The sequence below is a fragment of the Rhodofomes roseus genome (assembly GCF_022264815.1).
Source record: "Rhodofomes roseus strain CIRM-BRFM 1785 chromosome Unknown C8Q71scaffold_40, whole genome shotgun sequence".
In the NCBI taxonomy this organism is placed as follows: domain Eukaryota; kingdom Fungi; phylum Basidiomycota; class Agaricomycetes; order Polyporales; family Fomitopsidaceae; genus Rhodofomes; species Rhodofomes roseus.
This window is the reverse complement of record NW_025952996.1, coordinates 241767-255924: the sequence shown is the minus strand read 5'-3', so window position 1 is coordinate 255924 and position 14158 is coordinate 241767. Positions and strand designations below refer to the sequence as shown.

At 56.6% G+C, this 14158-nt stretch overlaps 5 protein-coding genes across 5 annotated transcripts; 3 read left to right on the top strand and 2 right to left on the bottom strand.

Annotated features, from left to right (window-relative positions):
- C8Q71DRAFT_791042 (uncharacterized protein) lies at positions 1 to 2357 on the top strand (the record flags this gene model as incomplete). Its single annotated transcript, XM_047925336.1, has 6 exons — positions 1 to 248; positions 282 to 486; positions 533 to 721; positions 768 to 890; positions 946 to 1689; positions 1744 to 2357. Coding segments are annotated over 6 exons (1881 nt in total), but the record flags the coding sequence as incomplete, so codon positions are not given.
- Positions 2358 to 2959: 602 nt separating this feature from the next.
- C8Q71DRAFT_791041 (uncharacterized protein) lies at positions 2960 to 4743 on the bottom strand. The gene is made up of 7 exons (XM_047925335.1): positions 4324 to 4743; positions 4031 to 4274; positions 3949 to 3966; positions 3651 to 3883; positions 3474 to 3599; positions 3267 to 3423; positions 2960 to 3219 (listed from the first exon to the last, which is right to left on the bottom strand). The coding sequence occupies exons 1-7, from the start codon at positions 4552 to 4554 to the stop codon at positions 3131 to 3133; spliced, it is 1098 nt and encodes a 365-aa protein (XP_047772817.1). The 5' UTR covers positions 4555 to 4743; the 3' UTR covers positions 2960 to 3130.
- On the bottom strand, positions 4728 to 6512 carry C8Q71DRAFT_791039 (uncharacterized protein). Its single transcript, XM_047925334.1, has 7 exons — positions 6104 to 6512; positions 5808 to 6051; positions 5735 to 5752; positions 5447 to 5676; positions 5268 to 5393; positions 5023 to 5217; positions 4728 to 4967 (listed from the first exon to the last, which is right to left on the bottom strand). Exons 1-6 carry the CDS (start codon positions 6332 to 6334, stop codon positions 5032 to 5034), a joined length of 1035 nt encoding a protein of 344 aa, XP_047772816.1. The 5' UTR covers positions 6335 to 6512; the 3' UTR covers positions 4728 to 4967; positions 5023 to 5031.
- A 67-nt stretch (positions 6513 to 6579) lies between these two features.
- Positions 6580 to 7475, top strand: C8Q71DRAFT_791036 (uncharacterized protein). Its single transcript, XM_047925333.1, has 4 exons — positions 6580 to 6718; positions 6766 to 6809; positions 6877 to 7005; positions 7062 to 7475. Exons 1-4 carry the CDS (start codon positions 6589 to 6591, stop codon positions 7422 to 7424), a joined length of 666 nt encoding a protein of 221 aa, XP_047772815.1. The 5' UTR covers positions 6580 to 6588; the 3' UTR covers positions 7425 to 7475.
- A 711-nt stretch (positions 7476 to 8186) lies between these two features.
- Positions 8187 to 9169, top strand: C8Q71DRAFT_791032 (uncharacterized protein). The gene is made up of 4 exons (XM_047925332.1): positions 8187 to 8287; positions 8337 to 8380; positions 8442 to 8567; positions 8629 to 9169. The coding sequence occupies exons 1-4, from the start codon at positions 8221 to 8223 to the stop codon at positions 9019 to 9021; spliced, it is 630 nt and encodes a 209-aa protein (XP_047772814.1). The 5' UTR covers positions 8187 to 8220; the 3' UTR covers positions 9022 to 9169.
- The last annotated feature ends 4989 nt before the right edge of the window (positions 9170 to 14158 follow it).

The following is a 14158-nucleotide window of genomic DNA, read 5'->3' as shown; positions in this document are numbered from 1 at the left end:
GATGCGACGGGCGGTGACGCGCAGGTCGAGGACGCGCCGGGCGAGGATGCGGATGGGGCAAAGGACGCGCTGGGCGACGACGCGCAGGTCGAGGACGTGCTGGGCGACGACGCGCAGCTTGAGGATGCGACGGGCGGTGACGCGCTGGTCGAGGACGCGCCGGGGGAGACTGAACCGGGCGAGGACGGTGAGGACCGCGATGACCGCAACGACGACGACGAGGCGACCGGTGTAATACCTCGCACGACGTGCAAGCCCCGCCACGACTGACATCCATGCAGCCCGCCTGCAACACCACCCGTATGCGCAACGCGCAACGCGAAGGCCAACGAGGCGCGGGAGCGTGAAGACCGACCCGCCCTGCCCCATACGAAGGCGACGTCGCCTGTTGACGGCAAGGTCGAGGTCGAGGCGGCAGATGAGAGCGAGTTCGAGGTGGAGGAGGCAGATGAGAGCGAAGGTCGAGGTGGAGGAGGCGACGAGCTCGTCGACAGCGAGGACGACGATCGGCCGACCGGAACCAAGGGCCAAGGGGAAGGCCCGAGGGGGAAAACGCATCAGCAGCAATTCGGCGCGGAAGGCACGGGCAGCAGGCAAGGGCAAGGCGTCGGCCGTGCCCAAGCGTGAGGACCCGGAGGTGGACAACTCTGCGCCCAAGTGGGAAGGGCAGTGGACCCTTCTCATGCCCGCAACTGAGAAGAACGACAACGTGCACGCGAAGGTGAGTTTCTGTTACGACAACACGTACTTCGCTAACTCTCTTACAGTTCATGGGCAAGTGGCGATGTGCGCAGTGCAAGAAGAGAGGCGCCACCGAATGCGTCATCCGCGGCCTCGGACGCAGGTGCGTCGCCTGCATCACCGGGCATAGATCTCCATGCGACATTAAGGTAAGTACAAACCTCTCTGCAAAACCGTTTAGGACACTGATTAAAGACTATGAAGACCTACTACGAAGCAGAGGCCGTCTACGTGAACGACCAGAAACACGGTCGATACGCTGACCTTCCCCCCGCGCGCTCGACCACTGCCCCCACGACCTCAAAGATCAACCCGCGCAAGCGGATGGCGGTCTCTTCGAGCGAAGAAATGTCGGACAGCCCGGGCGAGGACGACATCGTAAGTCGCACTCCACAAAGCGGCAAGGCGAAGACGGCTGCGAAGCCCAAGACGAAGGTCGCCGCACCCGTCTCCAGGACGTCGGCGAAATCGGCGACGGCCACGCCGAACAAGCGCAAGAAAGTCGACGCCACGCCGGAGGCCAAGCCGTCATCGGCGAAGATATCGGCGCGCGCATCAAAGCCTGGGCCGTCCCAGAAGACGGCCGACAACAAGAGCACGCGCGCCGAGGCAAGGGAGACGATAACCATCGACTCTGACTCCGAGGATGACCAGCCCCTACGCGCCTTAGTTGCCGGTGCGGCGAGCAGCCCCGACGCTCCCGAAGACGCGATGGATATCGATGAGCCGCAGGTCGTCGACGGCAAAGGGAAGAGTAGGGCGGGCGACCTTGGGCAGCTGCCCGAGGCGGTCCAGAACGACAGCGAGCCAGACGACCACGGTTCCCCGTGGCACGGCGATCGGAACGCGGTAGTGACGATGGGCTGGCTCGGTACGCGGTGGAAGGAGCTGATGGAGCAGATCCGGGACCGCATCGAGGACGAGGTGGAGAGCGCGGTGGGCTACCACGTATGTATCCGCCTTGCACTCATTATCATTCCACTAACGATGCTCTCACACAAGATTGCGAAGATGCAAGCTGCGTCCAGCAAGCCGCAGGTCCCAGCTCACCAACCGCCCGAGGACCTGGTGCGCCGGCCGGGGTGGTACCCCAAATACGACGGGCCGAGGCCTACGCCCATTAACAACCTGAAGACCGAAATGCTCGCGTCGAGGACCTCGAACGCGGCTGCTCCCTCTTCCTCGAGCGGCGCTGCGCGGTCGTCCTCAAATCCCACAGTGTCGAGTTCTAGGAACGCCGCAGCGTCATCGTCAAAGGACGACATGGCCGCATTCGCGCCCGACACCCCGACCCCGAAGCAACGCGGCGGCGGCTCGACAGCTTCAGCGTCGCGCAAGACCACGGGTGCCAAAAAGGCGGTCCACAAGGACTAGGACAGCTCGCGATGTGTGATTGTACGGACAAGGTTGGTCTTGATAGTATGTACATACACAAACGCCGTGTCTTGCTGGGCTGCGTCCCATGTCTTCTGGTCTCTAACGCTATCGCACCGTGTCGCGTGTCGTCAGCGCATATCTTGTCATACTCGTATTGTTCTCGCTCGCTCGTCGTCGCTGCCGTGTACCCAGGTCGTACTGTATCATACTGTTGCAATGTCATAACGTGTACCATGTCAGCTGGCGTGCCCCGTGTATATGGATGTCAGGGGATCTCGCGCGGGTGCGCAGGATCCCCTGGAACGTCCTCAGTACATGGTGCGGCGCATACATACGGGTCTGAGGGGATCTCGCGCGGGTGCGCAGGATCCCCTGAGACGTCCTCAGTGCGTGGTGCGACATACAATATGGCTGTCAGGGGATCTCGCGCGGGTGCGCAGGATCCCCTGGAACGTCCTCAGTACATGGTGCGACACATACATATGGCTGTCAGGGGATCTCGCGCGGGTGCGCAGGATCCCCTGGAACGTCCTCAGTACATGGTGCGACACATACATATGGCTGTCAGGGGATCTCGCGCGGGTGCGCAGGATCCCCTGAGACGTCCTCAGTGCGTGGTGCAACATACACATATGACTGTCAGGGGATCTCGCGCGGGTGCGCAGGATCCCCTGTGACACCTTGCGTGCGTGGTAAGACATACAATATGTGTCTGAGGGGATCTCGCGCAGGTGCGCAGGATCCCCTGTGACGTCTTGCGTGTGTGGTGCGACACATACATATGACTGTCAGGGGATCTCGCGCGGGTGCGCAGGATCCCCTAGGACGTCCTCGGTACATGGTGCAACATACACATATGGCCGCCGTGGTACGCTGACGCGACACTGCATTGCGTTATGCGCGGTGCGGAGAAGTCCCTTCGATTGTGGTATACCAAACGCATCAGCCACTGCCCAAGATAGACGGATACTCTATGCTACATGTTCAAGACAATACTCTGTACTACAGTTGTCTACTTCCGAGCACGCTTCGCCTTCTTCTGCTTGTCTCGCGACCCTTGGGATTTGCGCTTGCGACCACCGGAAGGACCGGGCACGGAATCTACAAAGAGCTTGAGTTTGACAGCAGCTGCGGGGAGGACAACTTACCAGCAGACGCGTTCGTCAACGCCGCGGACTTGTTAGACTCAGAGACCACGCTTTCCGAGCCTGACCTTTGGGAACGCTGACTAGGGTCCGGTGTCGCCTCACGAGAGTCCGAGTCATCTTCTAGCGACTGTTTCTTGAGCGCATCCATAGTTTTGCCCTGTATGATTCTATGAGTACCCCGTAACCGTGCGAGGACAGGATGCGCACCTTATGCTCGCATCCAAGCTTGTGTACGCGGCATGCCACGCACCTAGGCTTTCCGCCATCTTGCGGGACACGGCACTCAAGGTAACGCTTTTTGATGCATTGCGCGCACATGCCGGGACCGCAAATCTGGCCGTCCAGCACATGAGCGTTGTAAGGAGCAGATCAAGAGAAACTCACCACAATGTCGCCCGCGGGCGGAGGCAGTTTTGCAGGCCGCGCAACCGACGCTCCAACTTGGAGCGGTTCATCCATCCTTTCAGGCGCCCAACCTCGCGCTTGCAGGTTCAGGTACAGCTCCTTCGATTGCGCTGCTGCAAGCCGCTCCGCGTCAGTGACAGCCTCATCCCTCACTCGGTACACGGTGAAGCCGGGGAAGTCCTTCTCCTCGCCGAATTGTACTGGGGTTGCCGCTTCAGGCAGGGGTGCGCCGTATGTCAACACAAAGCGGCAAAACAAACCGCAAGCATGCACGTACCGTGCAGTCGATCGTTTGCTGTGCAACAACAATGTACACCGAACGGTTAGCGGGCACACTAGTATACAACCCGGGGACTGACCCATCCAAATGTCGAGGAAAAGGTCCGCCGCCCGCTCCATGTCCTCGTCGGTGTGCGTGTCCGCCTCAAAGTAGAACGGCTCACACCTGCGCCATTTGACAAAGTAACGCCGCATGCTGAGATCCCGCGGCCATGCGCCCTCCTTTGGTGCGTCCCAGCAAGCCCAGTCAAGGACTAGCTGCACGAGGTGCGGAATCTGCTCGTCCTCGGGCAGCGCTTTGAGCGCATCAAGAACATCGTCCGTCTGAACAAGTCAGATCACACGTTCTGGTCAAAAGATCATGTAGACGTACGAGGATATGTTGCATGACGATCTTCTTGAAAGCGTCCCAGTTGAACGGCCCATTATACAGCACGCGCAACGTGCGGTTCAACTGTAAGAGCACCGGTAATGTCCAGTCGTCCGTGGACGGCAGCCGGTCGGTGAACTGTAACATATCCCGTCTACCGCTAAAACTGGGCCGACGCTTGACGGCCTCGCGATAGTACTTCCCCGTGTCTTCATAAGTCCATGGGCCAACCATGCTGGGCGGTGGGCGGCTCGTCCGACGTGGCAGATGTTGAGGTCGAGTGCAGGTACAAGGGCTGCAACGAGGAATGCGAGAGAGTGATATCGAAGCGAGGCCGCGTAGGCGAGAAACGGTCAAGAGCGAGGTAGAATCTGACCGACGGGATGCTAGCCAGGTCAAGCGCGCACGCCACACCGGCCGTCCGAATTAGACGCTGAGCGCGTCGCACAGATGGCTGGCCACGTCATATGACCGTGTTCCGCGGGCCGTGTTCCGAAGCCACTGTGGGCGCACCTGGTGGATGGTAAGGATGATGCGCACTCGAGACATGGTAAACGTTGAGACCGGAGGTGTGGATGCACGCGCATGGCATCAGGCAGCGGCGCCATGTCAATGTAATAGTCCGGGTATTTGCAAGAAACAGATTGCTAATTCCTCGCATTAAACGGAGTGCTACCACGATACTACAGTAGTGTCACGCACAAACGCCCTTCAAGACCGGGTATGCTTCACCTCCCTCTCCTCCTCAGACAACGTGTCTGCTGTGCGCTTCGCGCTGCCGGACGCGCCAGCAGACGACGACGGACCTGCACTGGAACCTTGAGAGACCGATGCCTTGGATAGCGCGCGGGGCGGGTTGAAGAAGGCTGGGTCCGCGCGCGGATCAACCAGCTCGGTCTATCTGTCCCGTGAGTCTGTTGTGCCAGAGATATCCTGTGCGCACGAACCTGATAGGCGCACTTGATCTTGCGCACACGGCACGACACGCACTTGGGTAATTCGGTATCGTTTGGAACACGGCATTCGAGGATGCAAGCCTTGACGCATTGTAGGCACATGTATGGCCCGCGAATCTGGTCACCTAGCGCATCAACAGCAAATGCAGAGCACAACCCTGTAAACTCACCACCGTGTCGTTCTCAGCCGGAGGCAGGTTCTCTGGCCTCTTGTACGACCTGACCTTGATCCAGGCCTTCATCTGCAACGGCGCACCGCACCGCCACTCCTGGTTCAGGTATGCCTCCAACGCCTCCGCCGCCTCGCGTCGCTGTTCGTCCGTGACATCTTGCATCCTCAACTTGTACTGCGTCACCCCAGGGACATCCTCCGCCTCGCGATACTGCACAGGTGTGTCCGCTGTACATGCGCGCCAATCGTCATACTCACACAACCGACCAAAGAGGAACAAACGCACCATACAGACGGTCATTGGCTGACCAGCGGGACACAGTGAGCGCACGCACACACGAACACGGTGATGCACTCACCGATCCACATATCCAGCAGAGCGTTGGCCGCCTGCTCCATGTCGACGTCGGTCGACGTGTCCGACTTGAAGTTCAGCGGCTCGCAGTGGCACCATTTCATGAAGTAGCGGCGCATGCTCAAGCCCGGCGGCCACGCTCCCTCCTCCGGCGGGTCCCAGCAGGCCCAGTCCAGGACGAGCCGCACAAGGTGAGGCAGCGCGACGTCTTTCGATAGATTCTTGAGCGAGTTCAAGAGGTCGTCCGTCTGACGCACGTTTGACTCATATCATCCGAGACACTGTGAGCATGCGACGCACCATGATGTACTTCATCAACAGGACCTCCGTCGTCTCCCAGTCAAAAGGCCCATTGTACACACCACGCAGGTTGCGGTTGAACTGCTCAAGCAGCTCAGCCGTCCACTCGTGCGTGGGCGGCACCTGGTCCGTAAACTCTAAATGTTTGCGCGTGCCGATGAAATCCACGCGTTTCTTCACCGCGGCCCGAAAGTACTTCTGCGTATGCTTCTCCGTCCATGTGCCGACCATGGTAGGTGTTGCGTGTAGAGATGCGATGGGCCCGCGGGCGTGGACAAGCGCGTGATGCGGTGTTGCCAAGATTGATGAACGCGGCGAGAGCAGGCAAAGATGCCGAAAGAAGCGACAACGGAACGATGAAGCGCGAAGTGGACCAACAAGCGCCTACCGCTGTACGCGTCAACAGATCATATGATCGCGTCCCCAGGGGCCGCCCAAGTGTCGCGCTCGCGTGCGTGTCTCACATGACCGTGTGTGGGCTACGCATGTTTGCCTTGCGCTCCAAGATGATACCGGGCGTCATCGTCGGTTTCAACTGTACCAACTTCACCATGTATGCATCACCGTTCATATATGGGTGGGGCAGTGCCGAATCAGGACTGCAACGCAACCGAGGTAAGACATTCCCCAAACGTCCGCGCCTCGCACTCATCCAAGCTCAGAAGGAGATACAAAACAGGCACCGGAACCGGTGTCGATTTCCAGCGTGCGAACTCGTCCTCTCTACATAACTGTTTCCGCCGCTGTGCCTACTGACATATGTTTGGTGGCAGTACATTACGGCTCACGAGAAATGCTCAGTTTGCACATGTCTTCAGCATGCTCGCTGTGATGTGCTTCCGGGCTCTATGAGCTGCTCCCAATGCGTTGACTTGGGCGTCCAGATACTGTGTACCGTGACCGTGGTGAGCATCGCATTTCTCAATGAACATAGCACCGACCAGGTGTGCTTGGGCAGCAACCATCGAGGGCACGCATGTGGCAGCGCGTCAAGAGTGAACCAGCCTACTACCTCAGCCACCACTTCATGGCCAATCTGCAATTGGTTTTACACGCATGGGAAGCCCAGCGCGCGCGCCATGCGCACGCTTATGAACACTTTCACCACACAGTATACCCGCGTCTTTCCAATCCGCTCTCGCCGCTCTACGAGAGCGATAAGACGGAGTATCTTGAGATTTACTATAGTTGGAGAGCGGTCAAAACAATGACGCTCATGCTATACGCATACGATGGAAGTTACAGGCGCTTGTTACAACGGCTCAGAGAGCAGCGCGCACGTCAGGAGGCACGTTCGAGACTTCGCGTATGGTCTTACTAGTAGAGTACATACTTCTTCTTGTGGAATCCAAATCAAGATCATGTGCGTCTATGTATGGATATGCGTGGCGCCCCGCGCACGTTCCCGCATCTGATCTATCAGATATGCTGCAGTGGCCGGCGGCACTTGTACTCATTGTTCGACTCCGATGACTGCGATAAACCTGCCGCAACACACCGGTAACTTGATGTCAGCTATGATATTGACCGGTTGCATTGACACGCCACATGCGCAGCAGAGAGTCGCATGCGACGGGAAGTGACGGTCGTGGTGCGTGGTGATGTCCCATGACAGACGCGTCCAAACTCACGGTTAGCATAGCGTCGTGCGAGCGAACGATGTATACAATGTCAGGCGTCAAACGCAACCTACTGCGCGGTGCGCGCACATGAGGTGATCTGCGCACGTTGCACTGATCATGCCGGTGATGATCCCTGCTCGTTCATGGTGAGCTTGCGCGTCCATGCATTCATGGATCTGCCATATCAATCAATGTTCCTCAGGCTCGGAACAACAATCCAAGGATGCGCACCGCATAGTACATACTACTGCGCATATTGCCACTTGTATAAATAGGCGCATTGGCGCAGGACTCTGCGCATGCGCAATACAACGTCGCGACATCAATGCGGATACCGGGGTGCAACCACTGATTTTACCGTGTGAATGCAATACTGCTCACTGTGGCCGAACGGAGGTTCGTACCGCAGGAAGCGCCCGCCGCCACACAACTCACATGACGCAAAACATAGCACTCGGTATGTCAGGTGCCGTCTTCTCTTCTCAAGTCGCTGCCATGTCCAGCTCCAACACTCCCCAAAGTGTGTCTGCCGGTGGTAGTGGAACGACGTGCGAAGCCAGCGGTGAGTACCGAGCATTTATATTCCAAGTAGCGGACTGACCATTCTCAAGCCGGTGAATACTTAGCGTGCCCGCGCCGTGAACAGCCAAAATCAGTACGGACCCCTGCTAGTTGTAGGTACTCAGTGGCGTCCAGGGCTGACTCGCTACCTACAGATGCATGGCGCCGACCGGTGTGCAATGTGCATCTTCCACCGCAGTGCCAATTGCGACGTACGTCCAAACTCGGAGACATGCGAGCAGTGCTTGACACGCGGATTGGGAATAATGTGCACGGTAGCGGTGAGTGTCCATCATGTCGGTATCTGGGTAACCCTCAGACTAACTGTGCCTGCACCGGCAGTCATCGTGGCCGCACAGGATGAGTGCCGCGTTTGACAATAACCCACACGAGTACATGTCGGCCGAGTTCATGGCCAAATTCATCAAATTTGCGGCTCCGTACGCGGGTAGGGTACTAGAGCTCATGGGCAAGCGCATGGCGTATACCTGTGAGGCTGACACTCAACTCGTGATACGCGTGGATCAAGTTTGGGACCCTAAGGCTCTGGAGCGTTACTTGGATGAGCGGCGCGCCCGCTTCGACGCGATCGTATGTGAGCAGAACCTCATGGATACGTTATGGCCAGTGATGGACCAGTACATGGGCTTGTACAAAAGGGAGGCAGAAGCGATCGCCCTTGCGGACATGTTAGAGATTGAATTGAACGCGGACTGGAATCGTTTCATGTCCTAGGCATCTTAGTATCTGTATCTCTGTCTAATTTTGAGCGGATCTGTCGTTTGTACATGGGACATCGGGGTGTGATCGGCAATTCCCAGATTAGCGATAGCCTTGTGTGTGTCTATGTACGGACATCTGTAGCGCTCAGAACCGATCACTTCATCACACACAATCGATCAGATTGATCTGACAGCTTGTTATCGTGTCTCAGATGCTGCGGCTGCAATGTGCATGCACACTGAGACCATGTGCGTGCATTATGTTCTCAAGCATTGGGAAGTGAGGTGATGCTGCGCGCTCGCGTGAATCCCAATAATGTATGTGCGCATACTACGAAACACAGTACTCCTCCAAGGGGATCTTGCGCGGGAGGGTGGGATCCCCTGTTACATGGTGCGCGCAGTACCGGAGACAATAGGTTACTTTGAGGAACCTAAGGCATGGTTCGCGATGCTGACATGTGCTTGAGGGGATCTCGCGCACGCGCGCGAGATCCCCTGGGAGACTGTGTGTACTACGTTTGAGTACACGGACGCGTCGTGCGCGCGTACCCTTTCTAGGGGATCTCGCGCGGGTGCGCAGGATCCCCTGAGACCCCATGTGCGTACGCTGTGCGGGTACATGGAGGTATCATACATGCATATACTTTGTAGGGGATCTCGCGCACCCCTGGGGACTGTGTGTACTATGTTTGAGTAAATGGATGTGTCATGCGCGCGTACCCTTTCCAGGGGATCTCGCGCGGGTGCGCAGGATCCCCTTGGAGCCCATGTGCGTACGCTGTGCGGGTACATGGAGGTATCATACATGCATACCCTTTCCAGGGGATCTCGCGCAGGTGCGCAGGATCCCCTGGGAGCCCATGTGCGTACGCTGTGTGGGTACATGGGGGTATCATACATGCATACCCTTTCTAGGGGATCTTGCGCGGGTGCGCAGTATCCCCTGGGAGACTGTATGTGTACAATGTTTGAGTACATGGATGTGTTGTGCGCGCGTACCCTTTCTAGGGGATCTCGCGCGGGTGCGCAGGATCCCCTAACACATGGTGCGTGGTGCGTGCATGGCACATGGGACTGGCATATGTCCCAGGGGATGTCGCGCCAGTGCACAGACCCCTGACATTCAGTACTGGATGTTGGTCTTGACGCAGTCCACATAACTGGTGTTGAGAGGTGCGCAGGGGATCTCGCGCGCCCGCGCGAGATCCCCTGAGACATGTAGGTGCGGCCCGAAGTCAGCACTTGCCTTATATGGTAATGGCCCAAAAAGGAATTACCATATAAGGCAAGCTGAGGGCACGCTGACCCCCCCTGGACTTAGGTGAAGGGGGTATAATAGTTTGATACAGGTCACATGCTGTATCAGTGGTTCATCAGTAAGCACTAAGTCCGAGGTTTTGGGGATATGAGTAAGCTGGTAAGCAGCATGAGTAAGCCAAAACTCGGAGTTTGATGTGGAGAGATATATGAAACGTGATGGAACATCAGGAATAATATGAGACATGATGGAACATCAAAGAGTAATATAAGACGTGATGGGACATCAAGGAATGATATGGAACGTCATGGAACATCAAGGAATGTCGTGGAATATCATGGAATGATCCAGACTAAAGTCACATGATGTGATCTAGGCAAAGTCCATCAAAGAACGTATGTAATCTGACATCGCAGAATATAAGTCCATATCCGTACATAACTGATAAGATAAGAACACTGAAAACTCGGAAGTTCAACACAAAACCCACCCCTGCCCGAACAGGTATACCAACACCTATCGACGCAGTACCCGATACGTGGAGTGCACCCCCGAGAACGCAAATCTCGAAGAAGAATCGGATTTCAGCGAAGAAGCAGCTGAATCCTCTCACACTCATATCCCTCCGGCGCAAGAAACAGCGCCCGCACCTCCCCAAACAGAAGCACCTCCCCCGCCAGTCAACGTCGACGACATGGCAAACGCAATGACCGGCGCCCAGATCTTGGAGATGATCCAAGGTCTCGCCCAAGGCCTGCAGCAGACGCAGACGACGCTCGGGCAGCTGACCACGCAGGTCGCTGCTCTCGCCAATAACTCGGGTCGGCCCTCCGACAACAAAAGCACGGTTCAGCGCCCGGCTACCTACTCCGGCAAGTCCAGCCCGGACGCCAGACGCTTCGTGGCTGCCTTCTCCCTCTACGCGCAAGAGATGGGCAGCAAACTCAACACACGCGTCGGTGATCTGTGGCAGCGCGATGATCAGCGCTGGGTACGGTCGGCTCTGTCGTTCCTGACAGATGAGGCAGCGGTCTGGGCTACGCCCTACATTGAGGCAATGGTGGCTGAGAAGCCTGCGTTCACGAACTGGGATGCCTTTGTCACGGCATTCAAGCTGCGGTTCGAGACCCAGGACGAGTTGGCGGACACGAAGAAGGCCCTTTGCGAGCTGTATCAGGGCAAGCTCTCGGTTCCGGAATATGCTGCGCGTTTCCGTGAGGTCATGGAACGGACTGGTTACTCGGACGGTGACCTGCGAGATCGCTTCTACGAGCATCTCAGCAACGACATCAAGGACCTCCTCCCGATGACCGAGCGCTCTACCAAGACGCTCGATGAACTCATGTTGGTCGCTGCGGACTTCGACACACGGCTGCGTCAACGCCGTGCCGAGAAGGCCCGCGAGGCGGGTAAAACGTCGAGTACCTCGTCAACAAGTGCCCCGGTCAGGACAACAGCGGCTCCGTTCGTGATTAGCAAAGATCCGAACGCGATGGACATCGACGCGACGCTGCAGGCGCCGAAAGGCGGTAACGGGAAGACCCGGGCGGACTTCCTCAAGGTCATGGGCGGTCGTTGCTTCGGTTGCGGCTCCAAGGATCACGTCAAGCGAGACGGTGGTCACGAGCGCGACGTCTGCGACTGGTGTGGTGGAACCGGGCACAAGACCCCGGTCTGCCAAAGACGGTTCCTCGGGTTGCCAAAGAAGGCAACGGCAGCTGCGACGTCTTCGACGTCCTCTACGGACAAGGAAGTGGATGAGATCTTCTCTCTGGAAACTTCCTCGTCAACAAGCGAGGAGAAGACAGTGGCGGCCACCTCGCAGATGACCGACATTGTGAACGCGATGCTCAAGCAGCAGGCTGAGCTCGCAGCGCAGATTGAAGCCCTCAAAAAGGCTTTTTAGATCGACCACACGCTACCGTGGCAGCGGTGTCGTGGTCGTGGGACAGGTATTGGCGTTTCTTCGGTTCTATTCGCATAGCTAGTTGTACTATACCAGAATCAGAGCTTCGAGATGTACATTTACGTATTGATGTATCGGTCTCCGGAAAACGTCGAGAAAAGCAAGTAGCTGCCATGATTGACTCAGGTGCTACGGGATTGTTCATTTCTTCTCGTTTTGTATTAGAAAATCATGTAACTACCGTTCCTATGAAACATCCGATCGTTTTGTATAACATCGATGGCAGTAAGAACAAAGCTGGTAGCATCACTCACTACGCTCGTCTTAGATTACAAGTAGGTAGCTTTGATGAGGTGTGCGATTTTTTAGTTACGAATCTGAACAAGGAAGATATGATACTGGGTATCCCGTGGCTAAGAGAGGTGAATCCTAGCATCAACTGGAAGGAGGGTACGGTCACGTTCGACGAGGAACCGCAGGAGCCGGTTTCATCTGAGAACGATGATCTCCCCTTTCAGAAGATCGCTGGGACGAGGAAACTCCGGCGCGAATGGAAGAAGCGCAGAGTTATAGATGACTTGGCCGATGAGCTCTGGTGCTGCGCAGGTGTAACGTACTCAACCACGCTGGCAGCCCAAGCCAATCAGCAGAAGTCCAAGAAGACCTTCGAGGAGATGGTGCCGGAGCACTATCGAGACTTCGCCAAAGTCTTCTCGGAGGCAGACTCGGAACGTCTTCCTGAGCACAAGCCGTGGGATCACACGATCGACCTAAAGCCAGATGCGCCCGAGACGCTACGGTCGAAAGTGTATCCAATGCCGGTAAACGAGCAAGCGGAACTAGACAAGTTCTTAGAAGAGAACCTCCGGAAAGGCTACATTGTGCCTTCCAAGTCACCGATCGCTTCGCCTGTCTTCTTCGTCAAAAAGAAGGACGGCAAGCTCCGGATGGTTCAAGACTATCGTAAGTTAAACGATGTCACGATCAAGAACCGATACCTGCTCCCGCTTGCTACCGACATAGTCAACCGGCTACGCCAAGCCAAGTACTTCACGAAGTTCGATGTCCGCTGGGGATACAACAATATCCGTATCAAAGAAGGTGACGAATGGAAAGCGGCGTTTGTAACCAACCGCGGACTGTTCGAGCCGAACGTCATGTTCTTCGGCCTCACCAATTCCCCAGCGACATTCCAAACACTCATGAATTCCATCTTCGTCGATCTCATCGCCGCTGGAAAAGTAGCTGTATATCTAGACGACATCCTAATATACAGTACTGACTTGGACAAACATCGCAAAGTAGTATGCGAAGTTCTCCGCCGGCTACAGGAACACGACTTGTTCCTGCGACCCGAGAAATGCGAATTCAAGCAGACGAGCGTCGAGTACCTAGGCTTGGTAATCTCGGAAGGAAAGGTCAGCATGGACCAAGTCAAGGTCCAGGCGATCACGAGTTGGCCGGACCCCCAGAACCTGAAGGCACTTCGAGGGTTCCTGGGCTTCGCCAACTTCTATCGCCGGTTCATCAAGGACTTCGCTAAGACAGCACGTCCTCTGAATGACCTGACCAAGAAAGACGTATCCTGGCATTGGGGGCCAGAGCAGAAAGAAGCATTCCAGACGCTTAAGGACGCGTTCACGTCGGAACCCGTTCTAGTCACATGGGAACCCGACCGTCCTACGCGCGTGGAAGTGGATGCTTCCGGGTTCGCGACCGGTGGAGTTATCCTGCAAAAGACGGCAGATAATCTCTGGCACCCGGTTGCGTTTAGGTCACAGTCGATGGCAGAAGCTGAGCGCAACTATGAGATCTACGACCGCGAGATGCTAGCTATCATCAGAGCTCTCGAGGACTGGAGGCACTATTTGGAAGGCCTTCCGGCCCCCTTCGAGATCATCTCCGATCATAAAAACCTAACGTTCTGGCGAACTTCGCAGAACTTAGGACGGAGACAAGCTCGCTGGTCGTTATGGTTGTCAC